We start from the raw sequence: 14,984 nt of genomic DNA, 5'->3' as shown, positions 1-14,984 counted from the left end.
ATTGTAAAACATACAGAAAAGGAAATCAATTTTACTTTTGAAGCAAGCATTAACATTAGACATATATTTGGGATTATTGATTATTATTTATTATAAGATATAAGTACGATTTAAGAATCATATTACAAGAAACGTATGATACATTGGAACCGCGTACCTACAATCATATTTAATCCACATAATGTTATAATACTATAGATATATTTGTTAATTAAAATTTGTTCTTTTTATTACAAACGTTGTCGACGCAGTTGATTATCCAGTTGAGCTAATTGGCTGCGAAATCCATAATTTGGATGTATATCGCGTTTTTCACGGACTATCCTTATCGCATCAACAGCCAACATATTCTTCTTTATCATCAAGTATGCTAAGACGCACGTTGCACTGCGAGATACTCCCACCATACAGTGTACAAAAACTTTACCTAATATATATGCGTATGGCATGATTAAAAGATACTTATTACATGATCACGCACACACATGCGTGCGTTAGATATTTGAAAAGGTAATATTATTGGATCGTCTGGAAAATTTATTCCACTTTTATATAGAATCAATTTCTTATATTAAAAACGAAGCAATTTTTCCAGGTGATACAATAGTAATATATATTTGCGGGTAACAGTTAATGCATGACTTTAATTATCTTTTTTATGCATGCAATTAATAAAAAAAAACTTGGAACAAAATTGTATATAGTTTTTAGATGATACACATGAAATAAATTATTTTCACAATGCATTTTTATAACAAGACATTAACGTCTTCCATAACTTACCATTCCTTTGGTAATTTCCTTAATAATAAGATTGTGGAATGTTTTAAATTCAACTTGATCCTTTCATATGTATAAGTAAAATTCTATTTTGTTTGTGATGTGATTAAAAAAAAATTTGTTTTGTGTATCATGTCTTCTTAGTACAAACTGTAGAAATTTTCTTTAAGAAATTTTTTAGTAATTACGTATGCAATAAAGATAATAAAAATCATAAAACTTGATATCTCAACATGTCTATATAGACATAAATATGTATAAATGTATAAAAATTTACCATTATTAGAAACAGCTTCATCGATGAAAGATGCCGCAGTGTAGAAGTACTTGCTTATATCAACAGTTGGAAGATCAGCTAGCGGTAATCCAAGATATTTTATTCTTGTATTACTATAATAATTTCTGTCAGTATTTACAAATCCAAATTTCTTTCCTTCCGCAGCATTCAGCAAGTGTGTTATACCGATCATTGCAAGATAATTTTTATTTTTTGCCGTGGTTCTGTTACATGAAATTTAGTACTATTGTTACAACGATTTGAAAAGACAATGGGAAACCTTTTAAAATGTAGTAAGTAAAAAAGAGACTCGTAAATTTTCATTTTAAATTATCAAATAAAATCTAAGACCTTTCATACGCAAGGTGAGATTATTCTTCCAACTTAATTATCTAATAGATACAATTCACACTGTTATCATTTTTTCACTCCTAATCTATATAAACTATAAATGCAATAATTCCAATGCAAATACTAACGCATCTCCTATAAATATCCCAGGATATACTTCGTCGCAATCGATTCCTTGTTGAGCACGAAAATATTCAAGATCATCCTTGCTTGGATCAAAACCAGGTAGCGGTTTAAAATCAGTTCTCACAGAATGCAAAGTTTCTGTTAGATGATGTTCGGTTGTTTCACCACCTGGTAAATGTTTTCTAAAATCCTGTTAAGAAATAAGATTAGAATAAGAAAAAGGATTTAATATATTATATAATATAACAAAATCTAAAGGAATTTAAGGAATTTAAATACTATATGACTCAAACTGAAATAAACAACAGATATAATTTTATATATACGCAATATAAAATCACTCAATTAAATTAAATCTAATATTGAAAAGATATTTTATTTTATCGCGTATGATTAATTACATTAAAACACAAAAACTTATTACTGAAGACATATTCTATATAGACACTGTTTTTGAATCTCACCCGATCTGCATCACGCCACGAGAGTCTCATCGTAAATATTTAAATCTAAGGAAGTGAATTCCGACAATCAAGGAAAGACCGGTAAGGCGTACACACGGGGAGACATTTTATTTATTTTTAAATAGTCTTACGAAACGTCAATCAAGCTAAATCTAGTTCACGAAGATAAAAATGAACGCAACACGAAACAACAACATTTCAAATACGTACAAAAATACATAGTTAAAACTGTATAATTACTTACATCATTTTGCAATTCACTATTGTTATCCATGAAAATGAATTTAATGAAATAATTTAATTAGCGCCGTTAAAAAAAAAATCAAGAAAGCTAATTTATTGTTTTTATTACAATCACGTGAGGTATCCTATATTTTGTATATATTTATAAATCTATTTTATTTGTAGTTTTTATATATATATATATATATATATATATAGTATATATGTATAAATACGTATTGTATGTATATATATAATGTTTTAACAAAATATTTTAGAAATTATATATATACATATATATATTTATAAACTGATGACATGATTTTACAACGTCATACTGATTTTTTATGCGTATATAGTGAGTTATTTTAAACAAACAAATCTCTTGAACATTTCTTTAAAAATATAATAGCAAACCAGTGTCGCCAGATATAACATATTTTCATTCCCTACGTATCAAACGAAATCTCTCTATATAAGTCATTTATTTTTAAAATAACATTTGAGATTTCTTTAAAGAAAGCAAATTAATGTTAATATTAATTACAGTTTAACATGATTTCTTCATTTAAAAAAACTTTTCAATCAATATGTTAATAATCATTAAGATTTTATTGAAAGAGCTTTTAATTAACGGTCTAAACATTAACAAAATGTTCAATTTCTATATTCAAAAGTGTTAAAATGATAAGCAACATGTTAACAAGCGAATGTATATAGGAGAATCTTTAAAAATTATTTTAATTTGCACTTTCATTGACCAAGAAAAAATAGATATAAAAAATACGATTTTTTTAAATTAACAATTGTGAAGAATGCAAAGAAGAATTTGAGAAAAGGCAATTTAAGCTTATAAATACATTTGAAATCGGCAAAAATGGCTAGAAAGCACTTAGGAAATGTTTTTGTTTATAGTATTAATTGAAATTATTTCCATAATTAATCGACAATGCGATATATAAAATATAATTAGTATATTTATAAAATATTTTATCGTAATATAAGAAAATAATAAAACAAAGTAGGTGAGAATCATGAATTTACTTAGTGATGACTCATGACGCAAGTCAAATCAAATGCCTAAGAAAATATGGCGGTGATAGTGGTACGATCGGTGGTGATACTTCTTTGATATTAGTTAAAGTATATATTTTCTTTGAGGTTATCTGTGTAATCCTTTCTATCGCAATTTTCAAGTTAAACAATAAAACGTCAAAATGAGTTTCTTCAGCAAAGTATTTGGTGGTAAAAAAGAACCAGTTGCTCCATCAACGGCCGAGGCTATTCAAAAATTACGTGAAACCGAGGATATGCTGATTAAGAAACAAGATTTTCTTGAAAGCAAAATTGAACTTGAAATTCAAACAGCGAAAAAAAATGGAACGAAGAACAAGAGAGGTATTTTTTACTGTCTACTTACTGCTTTAGCTCAATACCAAGATTGTTTTTATTTTCTTTTATTATAACAATTAAAATTAATATCAATTTAAAGTAATATTTTAATGGTTAAGGTCATCTGTCATAGTGATATCTTTTAAAACCTTTGTTAAGTTTCAGTTTTTTCCAATTTTTCATTGCAATTATTTAAACTTCAAATAATGCATATATATTTGCACACATGTGATCATATATATATATAAGATACATTATTTATTTTAATATTTATTTTAATTAACTTTGAATTATCTGATATATTAATAATGAAAAGTATGTTCTATACTCATATGTCATTCGTAGCGGCTATCCAAGCCCTTAAAAGAAAAAAGCGTTATGAAAAGCAGCTACAACAAATTGATGGTACTTTGTCAACGATTGAAATGCAAAGAGAAGCTCTGGAAAGTGCCAACACAAATACTGCAGTACTTACCACCATGAAAAGCGCAGCGGATGCATTAAAATCTGCTCATCAACACATGTAAGAAATTTATTTTAATTGTTATAAGTATTTTGGTAATATATATTAAATTTTCTTTTTATTTAGAAACATGCAGATCAGAACGATTAATTAATTAAGCTTTACAGTTTACATATATGCATTGATGTTGTGTTATGATTAAAGATAGCTGTGTTTTCAAGTGAAAAGATACTTTATATTAATTTTATTATAGGGACGTTGATCAAGTTCACGATATGATGGATGATATTGCTGAACAACAAGATGTTGCTAAAGAAATTTCTGATGCAATATCTAATCCTGTAGCATTTGGTCAAGACATAGATGAAGAAGAGCTTGAAAAAGAACTAGAAGAACTTGAACAGGAACAACTTGATAAAGAATTACTTGGCATCGAATCTACGGATGAATTACCAGCGATACCTGCTACAACTGTTCCAGCTGTTCCATCTGCTCCTGCAAGAACTCGTACAAGTAATGATTCATATAGTGATAAGAGTCAAATATCTAAAAGTTTTTTATATATTCTATCAATATCATATATGTAATGTTATAATTGAAATACTATTTATTTTTTACAGAAGCTAAACCAGAGGAAGACGAGGATTTAAAGGAATTAGAAGCATGGGCATCGTAATTAAGTTGGATGTCTAAGAAAAAGTACTGCAGATTATTAATCTGTACATTGGTGATTTTACAAAGTAATAGCTTCAACATCTAATATAGGTACTTTCCATCAATTATTTTGAAATTCCTATTTACTATATTTTTATTTTTTTCATGCAAATGTTAAAAAGGAGAAACAACAAACACAAATCTATATAAAATCAATTTGCTATTATAGATTCATAGCTTGTGATTATAACATTAAAGCGGAATGTGCTTTATAGTTTTTTCCTTTATATATATATAAATATATCTTATCGCTATGATAGCTCATTCTTTTGTATATAAGTGATAATTTAAATAATAGTTTCAAAAACAAATGCTTGCAGCATTTATATTGTTCATAATAAATAGAGTTTTATTATATGGATATAATTACTATAAATTTGATTAATAAAATGATTGGAAATACTGCATATATATGATAATAATAATAATAATAACAATAATAATAATTTATATACGAAGACAAATAGAAATTGTAAATCTATAATTTCATCATTTTTGTTGCAAGTAGCACATAATAATACACGGAAAATGACTTATAATTATGAATTTTTATTGCTTCACAGACCAACGATTATGTACAAGTTTCCGATAACGTCCCATTCTTTTTTGCACAGTTACATTTGTAAATAAATATATACTTGAAAGTAGTATAGTGCAAATTGTATACCTAGCTGTTTAATTTTATAGTAGCTAACAAAATACTACAAATATAAGTAATAAGAACAGGAGAGTGAAAATTAATGTGCAACTTTATTTTTTCTTTCTTTCTCTCCACAAATCATCTTTTTACTTACGAGATCATAACATACTTTCTACATTTTTTTTTTATAAATGAAATATATATAGAAAGACTATACGCAGTATTTTTATCGCGATATATCGCTTTGATAAGACGTAACCGGTGTGGGAATATATTTTTTATTGAGTTTACTGTTCAATGCAGGAATTGGCAAGGGATGAATATGAGGTTTCGCTGAGAACCTACATCCAGCGATATCTATTTCATAATGAGACGTTGGATCCATTATAAAATCCGTAGTAACAACGTTTGTGCTGTTTTGAAAATATTTCATTCCAGGTAAACTGATAAAACCAAGACATATAAGTTTTTCCGTAGCGAAGCCGTACCTATTAAAATTAATATGTTATTAATAAAATAATTACGAGTAAAATATAAAAAAAATATTCATCGTTTGCGTGCATTTGAACTTATTACAAATTTTTACCCCACGGATGTAATGGTTCCAACAAATTCACCATTTCGATATATCGGTTCCCCGCCCCATGCCCATATATTTTTATTTACATCGAGTTCATTGAGCATAAATAATACTAATCTTTTGGTGACACCTACTTCCTTCTGACGTTGTAGTGCAAACTTTCCAATAAAATATTCTTTCTTTAAAATGGAAAGAAAATGGAAAGAAAAAGAAAATTTTTAAATGCCACATTTAATATCATTTGACAAATAAATGTATTTACTTACATCCAATTTAATGCTATATCCGCATCCAGCTTCATAGGGTGTAACGAACGGAGTTAACTCTTCTGCCCAAAAAGGAATAAAACGTTCTATTCTCATGAAGCGTTGTGTAAGCACACCGACGTCGCGCACTCCATAATCTTTCCCAATCTCCATTAACGTTGAGTACACATGCAGTGCATATTCTGAAGGTATATATAAACAATATCCAGATTCACCAGTATGTGTAAATGCCATGACCATTACATCTGAGGCATATGCTACATTTACCGTCTGTATAATGGAAGTACAATTTTTAGATTTATATATCTACATAGCTAAAATAAATTTGGTACTTATTGTTCCACCAATAAGTTCTAAATACCTTGTATGTGAAAGGGAATAGATTAATATCTGAATTAGAAAGTTCTGACAGTAATTCAGTAGATTTAGGTCCTACCATATTAATAACTGTATATTTTGAAGTCACATCATTAAGACCAACAGAATGATCATGCGGTAAATGCCTATGTATTTAAAGAATATACATCCTCAAAGTAAATTATTGTTATTATAGTAATAATAAGATAGATTATATATCAAATCTTACTAATTAAGTTATACTCAATAATGTTATATCTATGCATGTGCAGATTATACTGAAATCAATAAAACATGATTTCAAATATTATTAATTACCTGGACATCCATTGATAAATACGCGTTTGTTGTGAAGTGGGCGAAACCATAAAGTAACTATTTTCTGCTTGTCGAACTAGCATACAATCATTTTCATAGCCACCTCTTTCATTTTGCATACCTGTGTGTACTATCCCGCCGATTGGTATGTTTGCATTATTGGAACACAATTTTTGAAGGTAATTTACTACTTCCAAACGACTAGACTATAATTAATTAAATTGGGAACATTTAAAATTTGACATAAATAGGAAGAAATGTATTTTAATAAGTTTTCTGAACTTACTTTAATTTCAATTTTAGAGAATGAGCTCATATCTATTATTCCTACACCCTCTCGACATGCTTGAAACTCTTCCTTCATGAAGTCAAAAAATTTAGGTTTATAAAAACTCCCTGATGGCATAACTGGTTTCTTTTGTCCTCCTTTCGAAGTAGTATAATTGAATAAAACAAACTACTCTGTATGCATTAACATAACAAAAATAAAAAAAAACATTTACTCACGAACGTAGTTCGAATTAAAATAAAGTGGTCGTTCGTATGCCATTTTAACACCAAATATGGCCCCGCGTTCCTCGAGAACAGAATACAGTGGTGAACAACGTAATTTACGAGCATATTTGTATTCGCTTTGATGAGGATAGAGTATAGCGTAATTTCGTCCAACTACTTCCTTAATTCTTTGCTGCAAATACTGTTTATTATTATGCAGATCTAAAAATCTTTGCACGTTAAACGGAAGGAGTTCTTGGGTAGATTCACCATTTATTAAGCATTCGGCAACTTCTTTTCCAATACCTCCCGCTCCTTGCAAAATTAAACGAATCGTTAAAGTTGGTAAAATGCTTATAAATATCAAAGATTACGTATACAGTTTACCTTGGAGCGAATTTCCATTCATTCCCACAGCAACAAAGTAGTTTTTCACTTCAGGACTTTCACCTAAAATCCATCTACCATCTGGAGTAAAATTATCTGGATAATTATATACATTTGGTTTCGGTAAACTTTTCAAAATTGGTATTCTATGTAAAACCTTATCCCAAAGAGGTTTCCAATGACTAGGATCATCTTTTACATATTGCCTCCAGTCTTTAGATGAAACTAATCCAGTTCCAAATGCAGGCTTAGCTTCAGCTTCGAACCAACCAATCAATAAACCTCCTGTTTTATATGAAATAACTTTACTTCATATTTTGATTTCACACATTTAAATTACAATATATTATAATAATAATATTATCATCCTCATTAATTATGTCAATTGAATTATACAAAATATACCTTGCCATTCTCTCATATACGAATACGAATCAAAATCTCTAACGCATGGTAGATTCATTTTCAATTCTGGTGATAGAGGAGGTGTAATAGCGTAGAAATGTTCTGCAGGATATGCTGGTATTCTAACAGGTGGATTACATTTTAAACCTAATTCTCGAGCCCACTATATTGTTAAGATTAACATCGTAAAGTAAATGTCAATTGCAACGTTTTAATTAAATGAATAAATATCATCTGTTTTACCATTCCTGCACAATTAATGAAATATTCGCATATGACCATGCCTTGATTAGTTCGCACACTTTGTACAGCTTTATTTTTAGTGTAGACTTGCTCTACGCGACAATTTTCAATATATTTTGCTCCTCCCTGTTTGGCTAATTTAGCTAAAATTTCACAAATAGTACTAGGATCTGCTACTGCATCTTCTGGTACCCAAATAGCTCCTTCGATATCATTTACATGCAGGTATGGATGCAATTGTTTCAGATGGTCTTTATCTAAAATCTGTGTGCAGTAATTCTTAATTATCTGCGTTAATTGTATAATATATTGTATATCATATTGTATATCATATATAAATGATATTTACCTCACAATGCAAACCGGTTGGAACATTGTATGCCATTCTCCTTTTTAAAGCTATTATTCTATCTTTAGTTTGTGCTAAATTTATGCTCCCGCATTGTTTCAATCCAATATCATATCCCATTTCTTGTAATTTCTGATATAATTTAATACTGTAAGATATCAAGTTTCTGTGAGAAATGGGTTTGAATAAACCAAGTGTTCCGGATCCAAAATGTGATGTCCCGCTACCAATCCTGTAAGCATACAAAATACAGTAATAATTTGGTTTGTAAATAATGAAATATGAAATAACAAAACTAATTGATTAGATTGAAATGACCTGTTTTGTTCCAGTACCAGAACATCGTTCCACCCATTAAGGACAAGATGATAAGCAACAGAATTAGCAACTGTTCCCGCACCTGCAATAACGATCTGCGATTGAGATGGCAAAGCAACATTTTCACTAGGATAATTTAAGTAATTTCTAGGATTATTAGCATCGTGGCTAACGTAAGTAACTTTTTTATATCTGTAGACTCCATTTTTATTGGTTAAGCATGAATAATATTTTCTATTCTTTCTTGTATCTTTCCTTTTTAATAACAATACGCGAATACATATTTTACGAAGATGACTTAACATCAACTTTATTTCTGCTTAACGTTAATTTAAATGGTTTATTAAAAAATGATATGTTAAATTTCAAAGTCTATTCAGAGGCTTGACATGTATAGAATACTTCGTCGATTAGAAATATTAAATGACTACGTGGTGGTGTCATTTAAAACTTATACAATTGTAAATTCGTGTAAAGAAATAATTTAGCAACAGTTTGTTTAAATCTAAAATTGAACATCTATTTTGGACAAGGGAAGAATATCAAAACAAGAAAGATTAATTCCAAATAAAAATTTAATGTTTTACCTAAATCTAGGAAAAATAACTTTTCGTATAACGTGAAACACAATTTAACGTTGATTAAAATTATTATAATTTTTGTAACAAGTTTTTAAACAGAATACTTATTTTCTTTTATAAAAAAAAAATAATCACGGTACGTCGTATGATTTATTCCGTGTCCACTGTTCGAACGAGCCCGGGAAAATGTCGATTAATTTGAATCGATTGTCTCGATTTTCGAATCAATATCTTTTATTTTGATCTTCTTTTGATTAATTATTATAAATAAGTTTCATTTGATAGTTTTGTTAATGTCATTTAGTGAAATTCCTTTCAAATACGATATGATTTGGTTAGAATATTAATGTTTAAATTTATAAAGCCATGTGGACAGCTGTATTAACATTTTTTCTATCAAAAACATCATGGATTTTTCTGTTCGTTGTATTGTACATTACTGTTTTTATTATAATCTCAGTAAGACTATAATAGCAAAATTATAATATTGTTGAATTTATTTGAAATAAATTGAACCTTTAACCATTTAATTTCAGAATGACGATGACAGAGAAAAATTAAAGAAACGTGTTAGTATTTAAAATTTTCAAAAAGGATACAATATAAAATATTCTACGCGTTATATACTGGAGTGTTCCAGGTGTTTTTCCGCAAAATTTTACCACTACATTCTATAATTAAAAATAAGAAATAAATGTTATATATATATAAACGTTATCTTATATTGACTTAAAAAATATGCTGGTAAAATTTGGTGAAGAAAACTAGAGCACCGAGAGTATGCATATATACATTTATTAATTATTTTTTTGTATTATCATTTCATTATAGATTTTGGACGAAGGAAAAAACATTGTCATTACTACGTTTAATAAAGTAATTTATTATTACAGATTATTTTGATTTTTAATAAAATATATTTTTGTATATATCAACTTTTAATTATTTAATATATCTTTATGAATGACAATGCACTTAGAATGAAGAAAACATGGATATAAAACTTCAAACGCTTTCTGACAAACTTACAAAGAAGGAACGTATGGTTAGATCTAAATAATTTGATAATATATGTTCTATAAATAATTCGTAATTTTTTTTATATCGTATACTTTTTTTCATGAATATTTCACTGATAATTTTATTTTTTTCTCTCATAAAATGGGATAAAATATAGCTAAAACAATCGCAGTATAAGATTAAAAGCGTAGAAAATGCGTTGAACGATATAGAAAGTAAAACCTCAACTTGTCGAAATCGTTACAAATCTTTAATAAGCGATCTTAAATTAGATGTCCATAAAACCGAAGAAGAGGTTTGTTTTTTTTCCTTTTATGAATATTTTTAAATATCTTATTAATATCTCATATAAACATGATTTTATTATTAGGTGAAATCTTTGCAAAGTCAGGTTTCCAATTTGTCTCTTCGACGAGAGGAATTAAAGAAAGAGGCTGTTAAGGTATTCCAAATTAAATTTAAATATGCATAATAAAAAATCATCTGTTAAAAAAAATATAAAATGATACACTTGTGATGTCGTTATTTTAGCAGCAAGAGGAGTACGAAACAATGCTCGTACACTTCACCAAAGATCTGGAAAACAAAGGATCAGGATGCGGTACATCGACATAAATCTTTTTAAAATGAATTTTAATATTCGTTTCTTATCTATATAATTTATTTTTTTTTATATAGTTTCCGGCTACGAGAAATCCTTATTTTCTTTAAATAAAACTTCAGTGCATTTTCGATTACGAAATACGTAGGAAAATATTTCCAGATAAAATACTATTGGTTTCTGGACTTCATTTTTGATGTCTCTTTTCTGTAATCAAATTATTTCTAATATCGATAATGATCAATAATTATTAAATATTGAGATCTTTTATTTTTCTATTAACTCTGTATATACATTTGGAATAATTATTTTTATACGGTTCGATTACAATGAAATATTGCAACGCAAAAGAAATGCTATTTATATAATTATCGAGATTATAATTTATGTGCTTAAGAAATAATCGAGTAATGGAACGAATTCCATTCGAATTCATTTTGAGGTGAACACGTAATACTCAACGATTTTTAATTATAAATATTATTTTCGCTGTATCGTAAAATTTATAAATGCGTTAACAACGAATTAAACAAATTAACATTTAACAAACAATTAACAATTGACTGGTCAATTTTATATAATATTGATTACACGTTTTGTACATTGGGGTAGAAATTATGCGGAACGACATATTAAGGCACTTTCTCGTTTTTTTCGATATTTTGCCAATTATTATTTTTTCTTCTTCCTAATTTTTCCTTTTAATGTGTCAGTGTTTTACGCATAATTTTCAAATCATTTATTCAATTAATGTCTCTAATAATAATAATAATAATAGTAATAATAATAATAATAATAATAACCAAAAATTAGAGAATCGTAATGCATACGTGTATAATTTTGATCAAAATGAAATGCACGTTTTCTTTTTTTTTTTTATAATAGAAAATTTCATCGACAAAAATATCACGTGTCGCCTCAATATTGTTTCAACTTTCTTACTGATAATTAAAATAATTGAAATTAGAGATCTCGTCGGTCTGTTAGTCACGATTACATCGTAAACCGGACAAAACATATTACACCAGAGTACGATGTTTCTTCTGGGGATGAGTTATGTTAGCCATTTCGGTTTCTCTTTTGTATCGTGTCTTCTGAAAGGATAGAAAATCGATAGAAAAAGAAATCTCGTTATCGTTTGTCGCGATTTTAACGTCGTTGTAATTAAATACAATTAAAGGGAAATTAAAAAGTGAACAGACAATTACCGTTCGAACGGATCATTCGACGGGTGTTTTACTGTTTTTTCTTACTTTCTCTTTTTTTTTCTTTTCTATATTTTGTAAATCTTTTTTTCTTTTTCTTTTCTTACAACTCTGTATGATGCGAAGGGAATTTTTTGAGTACCGCATGATAAAGATTATAAAAAGCGTAAAAGCTAACGCTCAATATGACAACTAGTGCAGAACCAAAAATCCAAGAAAGAAAATTTCCGTCTATTATATCCGAAGCTTCTTTCCTTTTACGTGCACTAATTTCCCCCAGAGTCGTTCCCTTACGTTCCTCCATTAATCTCTTCATATTCGCCAATTTTTCACGCAATTCGTCGACGGATTCGGCGATGTCTTCGAATGAATCACCTTCCGGAAAATCTAAAACTGCAACGAATAAAAAATTGACAACAGTCATGCGTGTTTAGATTGAAAATAAGCAGGAACATAAATATAATTTTTTATTAAATAAAAAACGTTCGATTGTTTAATACAACAAATATAAAAATTAATTAATATTTCTGAACAATTAGGAATAATTTTATCTATTATGATACAAATTAGAAAAATATGCTGACATTAAAAAAAATCAAATATTTGTTTTATAAAACACATTTACTAAACGTATAAAATAAAATGCGAGGACTTGTAATATGCTAGTAAAAAAACTGTGGGTAAAGTAAGACAACGTTAAACGTTCAGAGAAATTTTAATATGTAGTTTATTAAGAAAACACATAAAATAGGAATACATTTATTGGATAAAATTTATTTGATTATGTACCCATACTTACCACTTCTTGATGTACAAGTATGCGTTACGGCTTTCATCTCGCCTTTCTTTTTTCTATTTTCAAATCCGTCTAGCATTTGATGATGGTCCAGAGGAGGCCGAGACGCAACACCGATATTGATCACAGCATTACGGTGTAGCGCGATTCTCTCTTCAGAAAGTGGCGCGCAGTTGATCCATCGGCGTAACGTATTTAAATACACGCATCTTTTTTTATTATTACATTGAATTTAGTATAAATATGTCTATTAATTTACTTTAGAAACATATTCTGTTTCGGCAACATTTCCCTTTGAAATATCTTCATATAAATATTTATAATTAACATGAAACATTTGGTCTAGAAAAAATAATAGAAATTATATCAAAAATATTTTTGGAAATTAAAGAGTAATATTAAAAAGTGTATCACCTTGTTATCTGAAATATAGCATAATAGCGATAACAATTCGATAAAACGTTATCGAATTTCAAACTTGGATCGTAAATTCTACATCGTAAATAAGCTCTCATAATTTCTCTTAATTCGCAATATGAGTCAAATAAATGTAACCAATGGTAGAACCTAACAAATAATTGTAAAATGGTTGCAATAATTGCAATTATGTAATTATATGTGCGTAATGTATTTCACAAAAACGAATCAGCTTCGAGTTGGTAAATCATTTCAATACGATTGGTCAATAATGCATTACCTAGGATAGGTCGAATCGAATAGCATTACACATTTAATATACGTGTTTTTCAAATGTTAAATTTAACAGTACCAAATATCACTAACCAATCATAGAACTTAATTTTAAATAATTGCAAAATGGTTGCAATGGTTGCAATGGTTGCAATCATACGTGCATAATGTATTTCATGTAAGCGAATCAGCTTCGAGGTAGTAAATTATTTTAATACGATTGGTTAACAATTAGTTGACTATGATTGGTTGAATCAAATAGCATTACCATCTAATATACGTGCTTTTCAAATACGTAATTTAACAATTAAGCAAATACCGTTGAATTGAATAATAATATTTAATGAAATATTTCTATATATGCATGTTTATGAAAGTAGTTCAAGATCGCAATATATTGAATGAAAATCATCCATTAGGAGGGCGCTCGTTCCTATTTGTGTGATCAGACCAGTGACGAGTACCGTATCAATGTCGTTGGATGACGTCAGATACAAAATGGCCACTGTCTCTGGGCCACAGCACATCGAATAAGGATCACGAGCGAAACGATAGGCTTAAGGGTGGGGAATTGTAAAACCGAAATTGATGTAGAGTAAGAGAGAAAGAAAGAAAAAGGGAGGAAGAGAGAGAGAAAGAGAAAGAAAAATAGAAAGAAAGAGAGAAAGATAGAGACAGGAAGAGTGAGTAAGAGAGAGAGAGAGAGAGAGAGAGTAAGAGAGTGTGAGAGAAAGCGCGGGGGAGGGGAAGAATAATTGGAATCGAGCGGCGTAGGTGTGTCAGTGTTCGGTCTTCCCCGCGATAATGCTGTTGTCATCGGGATGCCGAGATTCACACGTAGACTCGCGCGACTCCCAGTGTCCTGAGTCGCGATTACCATTTACATTTCTTCGAGCATCTCTTGGACGGTGAACAAAACTAAAAAATACGTGTAACTACGAAGG

General features: G+C 28.8%; 5 protein-coding genes across 8 annotated transcripts; 2 read left to right on the top strand and 3 right to left on the bottom strand.

Moving 5' to 3' along the window:
* Positions 1-49: 49 nt before the first annotated feature.
* On the bottom strand, positions 50-2,404 carry LOC106786736 (dual specificity protein phosphatase 3-like). Of its 2 annotated transcripts, none has more exons than XM_014748455.1 (4): positions 2,243-2,404; positions 1,537-1,724; positions 1,058-1,281; positions 50-427 (listed from the first exon to the last, which is right to left on the bottom strand). In XM_014748455.1, exons 1-4 carry the CDS (start codon positions 2,270-2,272, stop codon positions 231-233), a joined length of 639 nt encoding a protein of 212 aa, XP_014603941.1. In that variant the 5' UTR covers positions 2,273-2,404; the 3' UTR covers positions 50-230. The 2 variants fall into 2 exon arrangements, with proteins under 2 accessions (XP_014603941.1, XP_014603940.1); XM_014748454.1 differs by lacking the exon at positions 2,243-2,404 and adding an exon at positions 1,999-2,225.
* Positions 2,405-3,266: 862 nt separating this feature from the next.
* LOC106786733 (charged multivesicular body protein 4b) lies at positions 3,267-5,328 on the top strand. 2 transcript variants are annotated; one of them, XR_001381686.1, is made up of 5 exons: positions 3,267-3,618; positions 3,958-4,135; positions 4,329-4,588; positions 4,696-4,815; positions 4,912-5,328. XR_001381686.1 is itself a non-coding variant. In XM_014748449.1 (4 exons), exons 1-4 carry the CDS (start codon positions 3,438-3,440, stop codon positions 4,749-4,751), a joined length of 675 nt encoding a protein of 224 aa, XP_014603935.1. In that variant the 5' UTR covers positions 3,268-3,437; the 3' UTR covers positions 4,752-5,328. The 2 variants fall into 2 exon arrangements, 1 of the variants encoding a protein (XP_014603935.1); XM_014748449.1 differs by having other exon boundaries at positions 3,268-3,618; positions 4,696-5,328.
* LOC106786732 (pyruvate dehydrogenase phosphatase regulatory subunit, mitochondrial-like) lies at positions 5,323-9,606 on the bottom strand. 2 transcript variants are annotated; one of them, XM_014748448.1, is made up of 13 exons: positions 9,579-9,606; positions 9,148-9,229; positions 8,830-9,061; positions 8,481-8,744; positions 8,238-8,400; positions 7,833-8,117; positions 7,458-7,760; positions 7,237-7,376; positions 6,951-7,156; positions 6,637-6,778; positions 6,276-6,545; positions 6,016-6,188; positions 5,323-5,917 (listed from the first exon to the last, which is right to left on the bottom strand). In XM_014748448.1, exons 1-13 carry the CDS (start codon positions 9,589-9,591, stop codon positions 5,656-5,658), a joined length of 2,535 nt encoding a protein of 844 aa, XP_014603934.1. In that variant the 5' UTR covers positions 9,592-9,606; the 3' UTR covers positions 5,323-5,655. The 2 variants fall into 2 exon arrangements, with proteins under 2 accessions (XP_014603934.1, XP_014603933.1); XM_014748447.1 differs by lacking the exon at positions 9,579-9,606 and having other exon boundaries at positions 9,148-9,566.
* Positions 9,607-10,582: 976 nt separating this feature from the next.
* LOC106786749 lies at positions 10,583-12,125 on the top strand. Its single transcript, XM_014748477.1, has 5 exons — positions 10,583-10,604; positions 10,708-10,773; positions 10,906-11,043; positions 11,119-11,190; positions 11,280-12,125. Exons 2-5 carry the CDS (start codon positions 10,720-10,722, stop codon positions 11,361-11,363), a joined length of 348 nt encoding a protein of 115 aa, XP_014603963.1. The 5' UTR covers positions 10,583-10,604; positions 10,708-10,719; the 3' UTR covers positions 11,364-12,125.
* A 106-nt stretch (positions 12,126-12,231) lies between these two features.
* Positions 12,232-13,576, bottom strand: LOC106786748. The gene is made up of 3 exons (XM_014748476.1): positions 13,354-13,576; positions 12,558-12,947; positions 12,232-12,443 (listed from the first exon to the last, which is right to left on the bottom strand). Exons 1-2 carry the CDS (start codon positions 13,427-13,429, stop codon positions 12,658-12,660), a joined length of 366 nt encoding a protein of 121 aa, XP_014603962.1. The 5' UTR covers positions 13,430-13,576; the 3' UTR covers positions 12,232-12,443; positions 12,558-12,657.
* Positions 13,577-14,984: the final 1,408 nt, after the last annotated feature.

The sequence above is a fragment of the Polistes canadensis genome, unplaced genomic scaffold (assembly GCF_001313835.1).
Source record: "Polistes canadensis isolate GaletaPanama2010 unplaced genomic scaffold, ASM131383v1 scaffold_80, whole genome shotgun sequence".
Taxonomy (NCBI): Eukaryota; Metazoa; Arthropoda; class Insecta; order Hymenoptera; family Vespidae; genus Polistes; species Polistes canadensis.
Note: the sequence above shows the minus strand (reverse complement) of the source record. Positions and strands in the feature narration are given on the sequence as shown.